General features: G+C 42.5%; 1 protein-coding gene across 1 annotated transcript; it reads left to right on the forward strand.

Annotated features, from left to right (window-relative positions):
• The first annotated feature begins 4,952 nt into the window (after positions 1-4,952).
• On the forward strand, positions 4,953-13,332 carry hepacama (hepatic and glial cell adhesion molecule a). The gene is made up of 7 exons (XM_031790425.1): positions 4,953-5,735; positions 7,327-7,674; positions 8,131-8,412; positions 10,883-10,976; positions 11,442-11,521; positions 11,945-12,024; positions 12,137-13,332. The coding sequence occupies exons 1-7, from the start codon at positions 5,642-5,644 to the stop codon at positions 12,470-12,472; spliced, it is 1,314 nt and encodes a 437-aa protein (XP_031646285.1). The 5' UTR covers positions 4,953-5,641; the 3' UTR covers positions 12,473-13,332.
• The last annotated feature ends 5,342 nt before the right edge of the window (positions 13,333-18,674 follow it).

Consider the following 18,674-nt stretch of genomic DNA (forward strand, 5'->3'; position numbering starts at 1 on the left):
TGTGTCTCACATTTCAACAGGTGCATCACCTGTTAGACTGCTGTCAAATATCTTATCATCTTAGAAATAATAGTAATAATGAATAATAATAGCGCTTTTCATAACAATCTCAAAGCAACAAATGACAGGTTGTGTCAGCGATGTTCTTTAAAGTGAATCTGCATATTCCCTTAGTCGAAAAAAAAAGTTACATTCATAGTCAGTGTTGTTTCATTGGCTGAGGTGCTCTTTCTGTTGCCTTTTCTCTCCATATGAGAAAAGAGCAGGGTTGAGATATGGAAGGAGGAAGCACAAGACTCACTCACAGCTCACCCACGCTCACTCCCACACACATCTTAGCTCAGCCCAGCCACACAGAGGCACTGAAGGAATCTCTCTCCCCCTCCGAATGGGTTCTGTCACCAGCTGCTGAATGATAAGGCATTAAAGAGACATTCTGCTGGTTTTCCATGGCAACACAAAGCCACAGAAGACAGCACTAGTTTCTCAGCTTGACACAGCGCCTCACCACTTCTCCCAGTGTTCCCACAGGTATCCAGACACAGCTGTCTAATGACACTGACTGTAGAATCAATATGCCAGACAGACACCGCCAAACAGCACTTCAGCAGCAGGGAACTGTAAATGAATTTCTAAAAAGAGTTTGATGGACAGCTTTGTCCAAAAGAGTTCAACATCTCTTAGTTATGTTGTGTATTTCACCGCTGAAAGATTAACAGCATCCAAATACAACAATTTGTTAATCAATGTTTTTCAATGCAGAGAAGAACTGTTCCATAAATAAAACACTTCAGCTGAGACAGAATGCAATATCTGAAATTTGGCATCTATTTTGATCTCATTTTGAATGTAAAATATATATTTCTTAACATATGTGGTTGTGTTTAGTCCTTTTAAGGGCCGGTGAATGTTGTGGGGGGAAAACAATCAGTCTGTGTGTTTGAAACTCGCATCAAATTAAAGTCTGATAGTCTATTTTTAAAATGTTAATCTGGATTGATTCGCTCTCTTGGTTCCCTCACAGATTGTCAGCGCCATCACTGTGTTCTCCTGGGCAGCAATTAGTGGTGGAAGTAAGTCCATCTCAACAGCAGAGGGCACTGTTGGTCATCACAGTCATCATCATCGTCATGTCTACGACCTCACTCTATAAGGACAGGGCTCGTATTTATAAAGCGTCTCAAGAGTAAGAGTGCTGAACTAGGATCAGGTCCCTCCTGCCATAGTAATCTTATTCATTATGATCTAAGAGGCTAAACTCTTCTACTCTGAGATGCTTGGTGCATACGGCTCTAGATTTCTAGGTTATCCAAACTGTGGGTCATTGGGGGTGCGATTGAGCACAATATGAATTTCACTGATTACTGGATCGCTCAGCCCATACTGAAAAGGGGCAATACTGCATGAGGCACACTCGCTCTACCATGTACCATTGGGCTAAAGTTCTTTCTTGCTGTCATCACAAGAGTTATACCCACTGCATGTATGAAGCTGCATGTACACAGGCAGCCTAATTCTGATCTTTTTCCACTAATCGGTCTTTGGCCCAAACAGATCAGCTCATTTGGCAAAATTGGACAAAGTATCAGCCTTTGAAAAGGATTCCATGTCCACTTCCAGTCTCTCTGACTTATAGTCTGGACTGAATTATAGCATTGTCGACAGAGACCTGCTGTCTGTCTTCTCTCTGATAACGTGACAGTGTGTCTCATACATGAGCAGAAGAGGGCCCCTCATACTCTCTGTTTTATATTGACAGCAAGTGTTTCCCTTGATTTAGGAACCGTTAGAAGATGAGAGGGAGAGAGAGGGGTGCTTTTATCCAGGGCTCAGAGGACAGAGTCAGTCAGATAGAGTCTGATTGTGTGTCTCAGCCCTCCAGGCTTTGATGGCTTACTACAGAGGAGTTTGAATACAGGGACCCTGTGAGAGTTCTACTCAGGGCTGGCTCTAGCCTTTTTGCCCCCCCCCCCCCCCCACCTCTCTCTTGATGGTGGAGAGAAATATATAGGTTTTAAAGTTCATTTCCTGTAAATCTACACGTTTGGCCATGGGGACGAGAGAAAATGTTGCAATTTTTTGGAACAAATTTCCTGCAATTCTACTCATTTTGCCGTGGGGCAGAGAGACATTTGTTCAGTTTTAAAGCAAATTTCCTGCTAATGCAAAACTAAATTTCAAACTTACCCTTTGTGAATTCTACTATTTTTACTCTCAACAGGAAGTTGAGACCCCGACCGAGTATCTAAAAAAATATTATAAAATAAACGGCCGGGGGCCCTTAAGTGACCGCTTATATTACTTATGCCTGGAGCCGGCCCTGGTTCTACTATGGGTGAAAGATGGCAAGAGTTCCACTTCTAGGTTTACTACACTGCCTTTGTTGAATAAACAGTAAGACAGAATGGAACCGTAGGGATTTCCCCTATGGACATGACTTACGGTGCAATGTACAGTACATCAGTGATGGTCTCCAAACTCCAATCCAATCCAAACTGATATTGAAGTTTTTGTCAATATTGTTTGATAGACAAGTAAAAGGCTGAGAGGTTATACCATGTTTAACTAGCACACGTTAACATTGCTCCTTGTAACATTGCTCCATGTTTAACTAGCACACGTTAACATTGCTCCTTGTAATCCAACATTTGGTCAAAACGACCAAATACTCAATCTAAACATGAATCGATTTAGTGTAAATGTAAGTCTGGAATCAAATAATCCACCGTGACATGTGCTTATTGCAGGTGTATAAATTGTGAGACTGAACATTGACTGTCAGGAGGAATACAGTTGTGATGATGGTGACAGCCTTTATGGTAAGGTGTTTAGCCTTACACTGTTTTGTACAGTGCCTTCAGAAAGTACACCCCTTGATTTATCCCACATTTTGTTGCGTTACAAAATGTGATTAAAATAGATGTAATTGTCATATTTTCTGGTCAACGATCTACACAAAATACTCTGTGATGTCAAAGTGGAAGAAAAATTGTAACATTTCAAAAATATGAGTGAGAAATAAACACTAATATATGTTTCGATAAGTATTCACCCCCCTGAGTCAATACATGTTAGAATCACCTATGCTAGCGATTACAGCGGTGAGTCTTTCTGGGCAAGTCTCTTAAGAGCTTTCCACACCTTGGTTGTGCAACTTTGCCCCTTATTCTTTTCAACACTCTTCAAGCTCTGTCAAATTGGTTGTTGATCACTGATACAACCATTTTCAGGTCTTGCCATAGATTTTCAAGCATATTTAAGTCAAAACTGTAACTCGGCCACTCAGGAACATTCACTGTTTTCTTGGTAAGCAACTACTGTGTAGATTTGTCCTTGTGTTTTAAGTTATTGTCCTGCTGAAAAGTGAATGAATCTCCCAGTTTCTGGTGGAAACCTAACTGAACCAGGTTTTCCTCTAGGATTTTGCCTGCGCTTAGCTCCAGTCCGTTTCTTTTTTATCCTGAAAAACTCCCCAGTCCTTAATGATTACAAGCATACCCATAACATGACGCAGCCACCACCATGCTTTAAAAATATGTAGAGTGGTACTCAGTAATGTGTTGTATTGGATTTGCCCCAACATAACATTTTGCATTCAGGACAAAAAAATAATTTGCTTTGCCACATTTTTTTGCAGTATTACTTTAGTGCCTTGTTGCAAACAGGATGCATGTATTGGAATATTTAAATTCTGTACATGCTTCCTTCTTTTCACTCTGTCAATTAGGTTAGTATAGTGGAGTAACTACAATGTTGTTGATCCAACAGTTTTCTCCTATCACAGCCATTAAACTCTGTAACTGTTTTAAAGTCACCATTGGCAAGATCCCTGAGCATGTTCCTTCCTCTCCAGCAAATGAGATATGATGGACACCTGTATCTTTGTAATGACTGGATGTGTTGATTCATCATCCAAAGTGTAATGAATAACTTCACCATGCTCAAAGGGATATTTAAAGATTTTTTTAAATTTAACTTGGCAAATCAGTTAAGAACAAATTGTTATTTACAATGACGGCTTTGTTCAGGGACAGAACAACAGATTTTTACCTTGTCAGCTCGGGGATTCAATCTAGCAACCTTTTGGTTACTAGCCCACCGCTCTAACCACTAGGCTACCTGCCATCCCAATGGATATTCCATGTCTGCTTTTGTGTTTTACCCATCTACCAATAGGTACCCTTCTCAGCGAGGCATTGGAAAACATCCCTTGTCTTTGGGTTCAATCTGTGTTTGAAATTCACTGCTCGACTGAGGGACCTTACAGATAATTTTATGTCTGGGGTACAGAGATGAGGTAGTCATTCAAAGTGATGTTAAACATTGTGCACAGTGAGTCCATGCAACTTATTATGTGACTTATTAATAAAACCTTTGCTCCTGAACTTATTTAGGCATGTCATTATGAAGTGGTTGAATACTCAAGACATTCCAGCTTTTCATTATTATTTTCGTTTTACTATTTCAAAAAACAAAATTCCGGCTGAACTGCAGTGTACAGTGTCAGAGAGGATGTACTTTTCACTTGTCTGAACTGCAGTGTACAGTGTCAGAGAGGATGTACTTTTCACTTGTCTGAACTGCAGTGTACAGTGTCAGAGAGGATGTACTTTTCACTTGTCTGAACTGCAGTGTACAGTGTCAGAGAGGATGTACTTTTCACTTGTCTGAACTGCAGTGTACAGTGTCAGAGAGGATGTACTTTTCACTTGTCTGAACTGCAGTGTACATGCTGCAACAAGAAGCTGAATTGCAGGTATTGTCACAATGATAAGATTATCAGAAATATCAAAACATGTTATAACAACATCAATCACGGTGTCATACTGTTCATGTCTCCCGTGTATTACTTCTGTGCTCATTGATTTCCAGATTTTAATGCACCACCTAGTGGCCACATTGGGAACACATGGAATGTTTTTCTGAGTACTTCCCACACTTCTCTTCCCATCATCTTACATCTGGGGTGTATGCACTAATAACTAAACGGAAGCCAACGGGCCGTGACAGGGAGGGACTAACCTGAATTTGTCCAAAAATAATTGCTTGCTCTCATTGCAAAACAGTTTTTTAAGGTTTCTCTCTTATTTAGAGTCTGGAGGGGGGTGGGGACAGTAGTTGAGGATAGCAGCTATTTTTTTTTCAAGAGCAGTTATTCTGTTTCTCCGAGTGGGGTCCTTTTATAAAGCCTTTGGTTTATTAAGCAATTCCAAGCAGCACTGTAGGAATGACAATTAAGGTACTGTTACTGAATACACTTGTTTTCAATCACACAATATTTTGAGATGTATTGAAACCATATGCATATGCTTGAAAGATATGATCTCATCGTTGGTAATAGCACATTTTTACAGCCATACAAATGCAGTACGGAAAATAACACCATTTAAATGTAGCTGTCTTCTTAAGCCTCCCAGCATAATAATAAAATTGTGCTTATCTGTCTATGTCTCTGTCTAACAAAGCTGAGGACACACACACACACACAGTGCTTTTGTTCATGCTGGGGTCCTGAGTGCTGGGGTTCAGAGTATGCAGGCAGCTGAGCCCAGTCTTGCAGTCTTGTGCATTCTCAGGGACGTGCCTGGAGTGGACAAATCATGCTCATTGGGTGGGAGAGGGACTCAGCGCTGTACCCAAGATGAAGGAGGAGAGGAGGACGACTTCCTCGAAAGAAGACACAGCCATTCCTTCGCACTTTTCACTCTTCGGCCTCCTCCTACTTTTCCAGGCAGGTAAGTGAACACTTTCAAACGTCATGATTTACTTTTTGGGAAACACAATGTGGTGAAGAACTAGTGGCTGAATCAGGAATGAATAGATCGTTTGAATGAATATATATGTGACTATATTGGCAAGTATGTTTATCACTCGATCGATAAGGCGATCGAGTATATATTTGAGATTTACACAGCTGTCCTATTTAAATTCACATTATATTTTTTACATTATATTTTTTTGATAATGCATGATTTGGTGGTAACCATTGTTCCTTTATGTGCTTGATCAATTCATTACATATTATGTTAAAGTAGGCTAAGTGCTGTACAACATATTTAATTGGCCCAGGCAGTGAGAGTTGTTTTGTCCTGGTGTACCCTCTTGTGTGGATTAGCTCGAAGGCACAGGTCTATTCAGCCATACAGCTGTAGTGAAAAGAGCCTGGGTGAGCTGAGCTGTTGTTGGGATGTAAGTGGGTGAAGCATAGGTTAAGAGTTATGTTATTACGAGAAGAGGCTTTGGGGGACTTGGAGTTGGAGCCCAGGCGAGGCAGTGGTGGGTTCTCTGCATTAGGAGCCTGTCTCAGCCTGCTTCTGCTGTGTAGCTGTGTGTTGTGTCATTGTGGCCATCCACTATTAGCAGAATCACTGAACCCTTGTGTCTCCTGCTTCTACAATCACAAAGAGCATGTCTCTCCCAGTGTTTTTTATATCACTGGAGGGAGGAAATCAGTCCAACAATCCTGGCCTTTGTCTGCCTCTCCCTGGCAACCCCCTTCAGGCTGAAAATTGTTACCACAGCGATCGAGCGATGCCATGCAGACACGCTACAGGGAGCAGAGCTGTGGCCGAGGAAGGTCGGTGCCAGATGCTCTCTCTCTCTCTCTCTCTCTATTGCCCCAACATAACATGCAACAGCCCGTCCGTTAAGTACAGCGTCTGTAAGTGGCTTTAGCCTATGGCTACATGTGGTCGAGGATGTGGTGACTTATAGGAAGCTCCACTGTGAGCATAATGGCGTTACTGTGTGTGGTTTCCAGGGCAGAACGAGACGAAAGGAGGATATGCGGGTTCTGTTGTAAGCCATCCTCCTGTATGCTGAAGGGGGATCCATTAATGGTACACAAATCAAAACAGATGTAATATGTTGGGCTTGTTTGGAGAGGGTCTGTCCTGTTATTGAACTTTCACCGAATAATTGATTGCGGTAATAATGAGGAGGTTTGAGGACATGGTTTTCACTTGTAGATTGAATTGGATTTTGAGTCTTGATTTCGAAAGTCCGCTTTCAAGAATAAAAGTTAGATCTTCTTCTCCTGGACTAATTTAAGGAATGGTGGAAAATATAGGCCCATATCTGACTTTATTTTATACTGTATATCTGTGAGAGGAATATAAATACAAAAGCCAAAACATCAGAAAGTTCCATACTCGTTATTAGGACCTTATACTAGGCCAGATCACTCTGCTTGTCGTGAATGTGGTGACAGTAATCAACCACTTACAGCCATCAAATCGTCCTGCATGCATGCGATCACTTTATCCTGCACTGTATAGTCTGCCACAGTGTTCACTGAACGTTGTGTCTTGGGCTGTGTCCATGCAGTCAGAGTGGCCGGCGTCAACATCACCAGTCAGGCTCATCTGGTCCGAGGCACGTTGGGTGGAGAGGCTTTCCTCTCCGTCAGCTACACCAGCACCAGCTCCGACCAACCAGTCATCAAGTGGCAGCTGAAGAGGGACAAGCAGCAGCCCATCACCGTAGTCCAGTCACTAGGCACCAGCATCATCGGGAACCTGCGGCCCGAGTACAGGGACCGCATCATGGTGTTTGAGAACGGCACCTTGCTCCTCCACAACCTGCAGCTGTCTGACGAGGGGGCCTATGAAGTGGAGATCTCCATAACCGACGATGCCTTCACTGCAGAGCGCAACATCAACCTCACCGTAGATGGTAGGAGAGTTTCCTCTGCAGCTCATTTGGTAAAGCACGGTGCTTGCAGCGATTCCCAGGACCAGATATACATATAATGTATGTAAAAGATTTAGGCAAGCATTACTGTTAGTCGCATTGGATAAAAGCGTCTGCTAAATTGCATTGTATTTGAGATTGTATTTACAATACGGCTCAGGCTACCGTATTAAAATGAACAGTCCAACAACTGACCAACTATTCACCTTAGTGATTTTACATCACATGATGCAAGGCTAAAAAGTGAGGTCACACATTAAACAAAGTACATCTTATAGCAGCCTTTATAAGTTCTTTCTAAGGCCTACTTTAGAGAGTAGATAGCTTGTTATTTCTTCACAAATCCTTTACTGGGATAAGCATGCTATCTAAACAGTGGAATATGCTTTATGTCACATGTAGTGAATCTATTTGACATGTTGTGTATTGTCCCCACAGTACCTGTGTCCAGACCCTACGTCCAAATGATAGCCTCCTCGGTGCTGGAGTTGAGTGAACTCTTCACCTTACACTGTTCCCACGGTGATGGCACCAAGCCCACCTATGGCTGGCTGAAAGGGGGAAAGGTGCTGACCAACGACTCGCGCCTGCTCCTGTCACATGACCAGAAGTATCTGACCATCGCCCGGGTGCTGATGTCAGACGATGACATCTACAGCTGTACGGTGGATAACCCAATCAGTAGCATGAGGAGTGTGTCTGTCAAACTCACCGTCTACAGTAAGTAGAACTACAGTCGTAGTACTTTCTCCCCAGTAAGGATATTTATCTTGATTGCTTCAACATGTACAGTACCAGTCAAAAGTTTGGACACACCTACTCATTCAAGGGTTTTTCTTTATTTTTACTATTTTTTACATTGTAGAATAATAGTGAAGAGATCAACACTATGAAATAACACATATGGAATCATCAAATAAAGTCAAACAAATCAAAATATATGTTATACTTGAGATTCTTCAAAGTAGACACCCTTTGCATTGATGACAGCTTTGCACACTCTTGGCATTCTCTCAACCAGCTTCATGGGGTAGTCACCTGGAATGCGTTTCCAACAGTCTTGAAGGAGTTCCCACATATGCTGAGCACTTGTTGGCTGCTTTTCCTTCACTCTGTGGTCCAACTCGTCCCAAACATCTCAATTTGGTTGAGGTCAGGTGATTGTGGAGGCCAGGTCATCTGATGCAGCACTCCATCTCACTCTCTTTCTTGGTCAAAGAGGTGTATTGGGTCATTGTCATGTTGAAAACAAATGTTAGTCCCACTAAGCCCAAACCAGATGGGATGGCGTATCGCTGCAGAAGGCTGTGGTAGCCATGCTGGTTAAGTGTGCCTTGAATTCTAAATAAATCACAATGTCACCAGCAAAGCACCATAACACCTCCTCCTCCTCCATGCTTTATGGTGGGAACCACACATGCAGAGATCATCCGTTCACCTACTCTGCGTCTCACAAAGACACGGCGGTAGGAACCATAAATCTAACATTTGGACTCATCAGACCAAAGGACAGATTTCCACCGGTCTAATGTTCATTGCTCGTGTTTCTTGGCACAAGCAAGTCTTTTCTTATTATTGGTGTCCTTTAGTAGTGGTTTCTTTAGAGCAATTTGATCATGAAGGCCTGATTCACGCAGTCTCCTCTGAACAGTTGATGTTGTGATGTGACTGCTACTTGAACTCCGTGAAGCATGTATTTGGGCTACAATCTGAGGTGCAGTTAATTGCCGGTTTCTGAGGCTCTAATGAACTTATCCTCTGCACCAGAGGTAACTCTATTGCGACTGCGCTTGAAGAAGCTTTCAAAGTTATTGAAACGTTCCATATTGACTGCCCTTCATGTCTTAAAGTAATAATGGACGGTTGTTTCACTTTGCTTATTTGAGCTGTTCTTGCCATAATATGGACTTGGTCTTCTGCAAAATAGGGCTATCTTCTATATACCAACTCTACCTTGTCACAACGCAACTGATTGGCTCAAACGCATTAAGAAGGAAAGAAATTTGGCAAATTAACTTTTAACAAGGCACACCTGTTAATTGAAATGCATTCCAGGTGACTAACTCATGAAGCTGGTTGAGAGAATGCCAATGGTGTGCAAAGCTGTCATCAAGGCAAAGGGTGGCTACTTTGAAGAAACTAAAATATGTTTTGATTTGTTTAATCTCTTTTTGATTTGTTTACTGCATGATACTATACGTGTTATTTCATAGTTTTGATGTTTTGACATTAATTATAAAATGCAGAAAATAGTAAAAAATAAAGAAATACCGTTGAATGACTAGGTGTGAAAACATTTGACTGGTACTGTACCTGTCAGGGAAAGGTTGAGATGCAAGTTCATTATGAAGAAACTGAATTGATACAATGTTAGAGGGAGAGAGAGACAGACAGAGACAAACAGAGCAGTGAGAGAGAGAGCGAGAGCGAGAGAGAGAGAGAGTAATCCAGTGAAAAGCTTGAGTTACTTATGAGGGCCAGTAGATAAAGGAAGCCGGTGGACCTGAGGTCTTGCCCCAGTGGAGCATACTAATCCTTCCTTCTTTTTCCCCCAACTGAGACAAGGGCGGTGTAACAAATGACATTCTATTCCCTTTATAGTGCACTAATTTTGACCACGATCCATAGGGCTCTGGTCAAAAGTAGTGCACGATATAGGGAATAGGTTGCCATTTGGGATGCTACAACAGTGCGTCGAGAGATCAGCTAGCCTCGTAAGGGCCCTGCATTCTCTCTTTACATACAGCCCCGTACAAAGCCTCAAAGCTGCACCTTTCTATCCTAGCTTTCACACACAGACTTGGCTGGCACAGCTAGTGATGGAAAACCTTAGTCTGGTTCCAGGTATGTCTGTGCTGTCTTGCCAACTCTTATGGTCATTGTTGCGCCAAACGTTGGCCAGACAGGACAAACAGATCCAGTTCCACACTAGGAGAACCTAGCATGTTCACTCATTCTGAAACGGTTCCTTTTTATTAGATGTTATTGTGGCCTCCACTAAAAGTTCTACAGTGGAGTGTGTTCAGACAAGCCCATAGTAGAGAAAGAGGAGAGTGTAGCTAATTTCCAGAGCCCGAGAGGTGATATCTTTGTCTAGTCCGAGTGGACTCTTTGCTTGTACAGTGGTGAATTGTTTGAGGTGTTTGAGAAAGGACTACTTTGTTAATCATAGGCTTCATTCCTTTGCTAGGACGGAGTTCCCTGTATATCATTCTTACCACCGGGGGCATTTTCCTCCTCATCACCCTGGTGACAGTGTGCGCCTGCTGGAAGCCCTCTAAAAAGTAAGAGTTCCACATTGTGCCTCCATCTCCCTATTCGCTTTGATATGTTTTCGAGGACCAGAGTTAGGCACTAGGCAGGGAGCAGGCGGCTAGAACCGTAATCCCCTGGCCTAGCTCTCGGCTACTCTGCAGTCCTGCAGGCGCATGTCCAATGTTACACTAAGGTTCTGACACTGATAGCATCGTGTGGGAGGGATTATATCTCTGTTGTTTACAATGCAGTGATAATGGTATCCCATTAGCCTGGTGCCAGAACTATTTGTGCTGTATAGCCTACTCCGATGGTTGTTGTCAATGTTGTGGCTATACAGCACAAACAGATCTGGGACCAGGCTAGAATTACACTGTGTGCTGTATTTTACAAAACAATTGTGGTTGACATGTTCTCGAGGAGACAGAATGTAAACACTACGCGAGTGCACATATGAAATGCTAATCTACCATTTGTCTCTCATTGGGGTTAAGGAAGAAGCGGCGGGCTGCCATGGCAGCCATGTTGCAGAGATCTCCGGTCTATGTAGAGAGGAGTGACATCAGTCACGGGGGTAAGGGGAGAGAGGGATGTGAGCTTTTGACAGTGCTTTTTGAATGTGTGGTGTTCTTTGTTCCCCACGCTAATTTTGTAGTTTATTTACTCTTCCTATTACAGATATTTGAATGCAAAGCTTTTTAGATGGATGGATTTCATGGCAAAGTTATAGTCAATACACATTTTTTTTGCAGAGTAGGCCTACACCACAGTAGGCTGCTGAGGGGAGGACCGGCTCATAATAATGGCTGGAATGGAGTAAATGGAATTGTCTCAAACACATGGTAACCGTGTGTTTGATGTGTCCGATACCATTCCATGTATTCTATTCCAGCCATTACTATGAGCCGGTCCTCCCCAATTAAGGTGCCACCGGCCACCTGTGGCCTACACACATTTCTCAGTTTGTGCAGTTGTTCACACATTCTTTAATTTGCAGTTGACGTGGTGCCAAAAACAATAGCCCATGGAACCCATGGCCGTAGGAGCCCTATGGCTCTTTATGTTGTCAATGAAGATGTAAGTCACAGATTTTTCAATTACCGAAGACTAGTTTATTTTCAAGAATGTTGCTAGTTTTCCCTTCATTTTTCATCTGCTTAACTCTATTCCTTCATTGTTGTTATTCCAGGAGAGTCTTGAAGGTGAGGATGATTGTTCAGCCAACTCTATCAGCCCCTCAGACCTCGCCCCTTCTGGTTACCCCAGCCCCCTCCCACCATCCTCCCACTCACCCGAAGCACCCACCCGGCCCGTTCGCAAATACCCTCGTACCCCTGTGCCCTCACCCCCTGCCACCCCACTCAAGCCCTCTGCTCAGCCACCTGTCATGCCCTCAGCTCCACCCCCTGGATCACCTCCACATGTCCAGAGCTCAGGGCGTAAACTCCGCCCTCCTGTGGGCATCCCCACCAATCAACAGACAGAGGAGCCCCCGGCTACCTCAGAGGCCGACGACCGGGATTAATGTCTGAATGACCACCCTCACTCACCTATCACTGCTACTACTGTAGAATTCATCCACAACTAACCATGGAAATGTGTCGATTATCTTGTCTGTTTGGCTGGGTTTTGGTGTAAAGATATTTGCTGCGCCAGGATCAACTGCACTGATCAGGGTTTCCCTATACCCCTGGAAAAATGGTACGTTGTTCTTTTTCGCCACCAAGGTTTAAAAACATGAAGCATCATCCATACTGCACAACACTGCTTTGAGATTGTTTCAGGTATGAATCAACTTGGACCAATGGCCTCCATGTAGCCTGACTCTCGATCACTTTGCGCTTTAGCCAACTCCTCTCTGCTGTGGTGACAATGGTAGTCAGAGGAGTGAGCTGCAACACATACAGATCTGGGACCAGGCTAACCCCCCATGGCTATTCTGGTGAACTCATGTAACAGACAGTATCCACCAATAATGTTGTGGGGCAGTCAATGTATGGCAGTTGCCACATGGTAAGGGGCAAGGGGGGTGTAAGTAGCCACAGTCAATTTACACTGGGATCTGGATATGTTATTACTTGAAAATTGGGGTAATGATAATGCGTCTAATTCGTTTGATTTGCTACTTCCAGTAGAGGTAATGGGGAAGGGGGTTTCACAGAAACTGCCAGCTGAAGCCTTGGACTCGTTATGTACATATGTCAATAGTGTGTGTGATGTTCTTAGCATTGTTTTTAGGACCTTTTGCCTCCAAATATATTTTTTTCAAATAACATTCCATCCTAAAACCGTGTTTCTATTCCATGTTTCAAAATGAAGTATGACATTTATAGCCTAATAAATGTAACAATAAATGCAAAGTTGCAAAATGCCTCTACCATAAAATAGTTGTACTTTTACCTGTATACCAGCATAAAAACAGTTCTATTCAATACTGTGAGGCGTGTAATATGTAAGACTTTTATTTTGACATGCATGCATACCTATATTCTATTTGGCTCCTCCTGTAAGGGCTTCTGGGTAGAAGATTCAGAGCTGCCATGATAGTGTGTGGGCTTGTTGCTATTCCCCTCTCCCCTTTTCATTTCTTTATTCCACCTGATGAGTTATGCAGTCTCAACATTAAGTTCGCACTAAGACTCCCATCATGAAGTTTGCATTCTAATGCAAAGATGACTCAAAATTGTGTCAGCTTCTCCCACTGCCAGACCTACAACCCCACAGACTGACAGTGGCATACAGTGTGGCCATGAGCTGCATGCCAGACTGTAAGTCCGTATTGTGTCCAGTAGGTGATGCCCAAGCAAAAGCTGAAGGTTTGATGGATTTTATTTCATTAGGATCTCTTTCAGCTCTCAAAGGACTAGTGTTCCAATAGTCCTTAAGAAATGTAAAAAAAATATATGCAGACAATGTGAAAAACAACACAACTTGAGTAAAAACACAATACATACAAACACAGATACAAATCCCTAATACCTCTCTAATCATAGCCGAGCTCTCTTTAATGTTATGGGGTGGATACTTCTAATCAAACTGATGAGACCCCTGGGACAATTACTGTGTTTTAAATGGAGACCTGCACTCTAACACTAAGGGCTACAGCATACCAGCTGGTAGATTGAGCTAAAGTGCTTTCAGAGGTTGAGGCCCCAGCCGAGAAGACCTACAGGTGGAGGACACTATAACCTCTGTGCCGGCTTCTAGGCATAAGCGACGTAAGCTATTCTTTTAGGAACTCAGTCTGAGTCTCAACCTGTTGTTGAGAGTTAGAATAGTAGAATACACCAGTTGTAAGTTCGAAATTTGTGCATCAGCAGTTTTTCTCTTATTTTGTCAGTCACTCAACTAGCCATGTCAGCTAACACATTTTAAATTGGTAAGTTAGTCTAGAAAGTTATCTAAACTTGTTGTAATAATGGCCAAATACTGACTGGGCACACATGGCAAGTGCCCAGTGTCCCTGATCTCCAGGGGCCCCCATTGATTTTGTTATTCACTCTCACTCAGATACTGTATCTGGCATAATAGCAAAATGTGTAGATTTGCAGGAAATCAGCATTAAAACTGTAAAAAATATCTGCCACGTGGCAAAATTAATGGAATTGTATGAAATTTCTCATAAAACTGCAAAATACCCTCTTCCCCATGGCAACATGTGTAGAACTGCTGAAAACCTGCTTTAAACTGCAAAGTAAAAACATCTTCCCAATGGCAAAATGAGTAGAATTGCATGAAATGTGTTATAAAATTGGTAAATGTTCTCTCTGCCCCATGGCAAAATGTGTAGAACTGCAGATAACTTGCTTTAATACAACAGAAAATGTATCCCTGCCCCATGGCAAAATAAGTAAAATTCTATGAAATGTTTTATAAAATTGCAACATTTTCTCTCAGCTCCATGGCAAAATGTGTATAATTGCATCAAATTAGGTTTAAAACTCAATTTTCTTTAGCTCTGCCACATGGAAAAAATTGTAGAATTTCAGAAAATTTGCTTTAAAACTGCAGTAATGTATCTCTACCACATGGAACATTTTGGAGAATTGCATGACATGTCTGATACAATTACAAAATGTTCTCTCTGCCCCATTGCAAAATGTGTAGAACTGCCAAAAATTTGCTTTAAAACGTCTCTCTGCCACATGGCAAAATAAATATAATTGCATGAACTGTATTATAAAATAGCACATTTTTCTCTAAACCTCATGGCAAATGTGTTGGATTGCAGGAAATTAGCTTTAAAACTGCAAAAATGTCTCTCTGCCACATTGAATTTCTTCAAAGAATTGCATAAAATTTGTATTAAAATTGGTAAATGTCCATTTTGCCCCATGGCAAAATGTGTAGAACTACAGAAAACGTGATTTAAAACAACAAGGATGTCTCTCTGCCCCATAGCAAAATATGTAAAATTGCACAAAATGTAGTACGTATTATAATATTGCAACATTTTCTCTAAAACTCATGGCAAAATGTGTTGAATCGCAGAATATTAGCTTTAAAACGGCAAAAATGTTGTTCTGCCCCATGGGAAAATAAAAAGCATGGGCATGTATTTTAAAATAGTAACATTCTCTCTAAATGTCATTGCAAAATGTGTTGGATTGCATGAAATTTGTTATAAAATGGGTAAATGTTCTTTATGTGTAGAACTGCAGAAAACTTGATTTAAAAGCGACAGAGATGTATCTCTGCCCCATAGCAAAATAAGTAGAATTGCATGAAAGGTATTATAACATTTTCTCTCCACCTCATGGAAAAATGTGTAGAACTGCAGAAAACTTGCTTTAAAAATGCAAAAATGTCTCTCTGCCCCGTGGTAAAATACAGGACCGTATCTGTGCTTGACGTATCCGATAGCTACAGAGGAGGACAAAGAGGAAGAATAAGTAAATAAGGGTCTTTCACCCTCCAGACACAAAACATAAAGGATTTCGAGAAAGGATAGGAGAAAGGGGATAAAAGGAGCTTCTGAGCAGTCTTCAACAGTTCTGAGCTGTGTTGGGGTCTGAGGGAGCAGGAGAGAGTATAAGGGCACAAGGCGAGACCCGAATGCAAACACAGGAGGCAGATGGTAGAGGTACGATATTGATTGTAACAAAGGGAGTAGGCAAAGGCAGGTCGGGGACAGGCGAGAGTTTATAAACCAGGTCAGAGTCCAAACAGTACCAGACAATAGGCAGTCTCGAGGTCAGGCCAGGCATGGGGTACGGAGTCAGGACAGGCAGGGGTACGGAGTCCGGACAGGCAGGGGTAGAAACCAGGAGTTCTAGAAACAAACAGAAACGGGGAAAAAATAGGAGCAAGGAGAACCGCTGGTTGACTTGGCAAACAAGACAAACTGGCACAGAGAGACGGGAAACACAGGGATATATACAGCGGGATAATAAGCGACACCTGGAGGGGGTGGAGACAATCACAAGGACAGGTAAACAAGATCAGGGTGTGACAGACAGAGAGAGAGAGAGAGAGAGTGTGGGTAGAGAGAGAGAGAGGGATTGGGGAAGGAGATAGAGGGAGAGAGGGGGAGCAATAGAGAGAGTGAGAGAACTAGAGAGAGAGCGATAGGTGTGAGTTAGAGAGTATGAGAGAGAGAGAGAATGAGAGAAAGAGAGAGAGAGCTAGAGAGAAACAGAGAAAGAGAGAGATTGGTTGTACGTCTTTTATCATGAAAATCGGACCGCACCTTTCACATTGTCGCCTTTGTCCTGTTGATTCTGCCTCCCCGATTACCCAAAAAGGTGTAAATGCTCCTTACTCTCAATTTACATAAGCATTGAAAATATATGTTGTTCTCAGCCCCACTGTTCCTATTCCATTTTTAAAGATCATTTAAACACAACCCTTCTTGAGGCGGCTGAGCTGGGCTGGCACAAATTAATATTGTAAACAAATACAGAAGAGTAGGTCTGTTTGACTGAGTTTAATGTTTGGGGAAATTATCTTTGCTCTACGGAGTCATATGTCGTATTAGTCCGAGGTCTCAATGTGCTTTTCTGCCTCTCTATCTCTCCCAATAAGGTAATGTGTACTCAAAGCCTGTACTTATACCTCAGGGACAGGTTGGCCGCACCAGCTTGTTCGTGTGGCTCTATCTGGCTTGTGTCATTTTGAGGAGTCAGTCAGTCAGTGGCATATCCGTCCCTGTGAATCAAGGTAGAGGAAGCTGTAGCTATAGCAGACCTGTATGGTTGGAATAGGCATAGTCTTGCCTAGTGTGAGTGTGCCACACACACATGGGAAGTCAAGCATGCACACACACGCACGTACACACACACACACACGCACGTACACACGCACACACACACACACACACACACGCACACACACACGCACACACACACGCACATACACACGCACACGCACACACACACGCACGTACACACGCACACACACACACACACACACACACACACACACACACACACACACACACACACGCACACACACACACACTCCTCTCAAACTGCGGGATAGATAGTGAGAGAGGGAGGTTTGACAGTGACAGCATGAGCATTGCCAAATAGTAGCCCACATTGTTTTAAGAAAGACATCTTTGTGAGTCTGTGTTGTGGATCGTTGGTTCTAATGCTAGCCTTAACCTTGATTGAACTCAGTTGGCTCTGTTGAATTTCGAAGGTTGTTGATACCGAATGAGAATAGAGGGCTTGAGCGCAAAGTGTATTTGATTTTGATATGGTAGAATAGCCCATTGGTTTAGACATACATGTGTTTCTTAATCCAGAGGGAATATTGATGGACTTTTATCACAATATCTACTTACTGTAGGCCTACATAGATTCACAGCAGTCAATACGATGTTGAAAAGAGGAGTTAAAGGGATATGTGAAGACTGGTAGATCCCTTGTGATCTCTAGATCTCAAGTTGTCTGCTGCTGAACTTGTCTGACTAAACCATCTGCTAGTCTGATTTTCAATGAGGGGTGTGGGTGTGTGCGCACGTGCGCGCCCGTGTGTGTGTGTGCGTGTGTGTGTATATGAGGAGCTGTTGGATGACCCCAAAGGGGAACGATAAGGTCCCACTTGACCTCAAAGCCACCTTTTAGTTCTAAAAATCCATCAGCGTGAAGTGGATGCTGCCTGCACATGAAATAAAGACAACTTTAGTTGTGAACGTGGATTATGTTGCTACGACACAGCAGAGCTACCCAAATAGCTTGAACGTATTTCTATGTGTACTTCTGAATGGTTAAATACCATGTCTTCTGCTCCCTCGATAGTGAGAGAAAGCAGCAGTCTCACTTGATCCATGTTCTGACAAGTATTAATTGCCTAACTAATGTCCACCAAGCCACTAATCCACTAATCCGACACACCACCTCCTATTGTATTTTGACCTCCAGTCAATTAACTTACTGACAAAAGCACACAAGTAATAGACATTATGGAGATAGGAGGAGGGCAGCCTCTTTTTTTTAATCACCGTAGTAACAGTCCCCTGGCAACTGACCAGAGTGCCAATTATCGCAAAATACCCCCAGGTTCTCCCATCTCACTCTGTGTATTAGTAGCATCAGCAGCGCTGGGAAAGTTTAGAAGCTTCTCGCGTCAGGGGAAAACGCTATCGCTGGCACAGTAAGTCATTGTTATAATTAGTGTTTTACCATGAAAGATTAGATTCCAAGATAGAGCTTCAGAATACATTTGTGATTTAATTGTATTTATGTGTATTGTCCTTACAATGTTGTTTTTCATATTTGTGT

The sequence above is a fragment of the Oncorhynchus kisutch genome, linkage group LG15, assembly GCF_002021735.2.
Source record: "Oncorhynchus kisutch isolate 150728-3 linkage group LG15, Okis_V2, whole genome shotgun sequence".
NCBI lineage: Eukaryota > Metazoa > Chordata > Actinopteri > Salmoniformes > Salmonidae > Oncorhynchus > Oncorhynchus kisutch.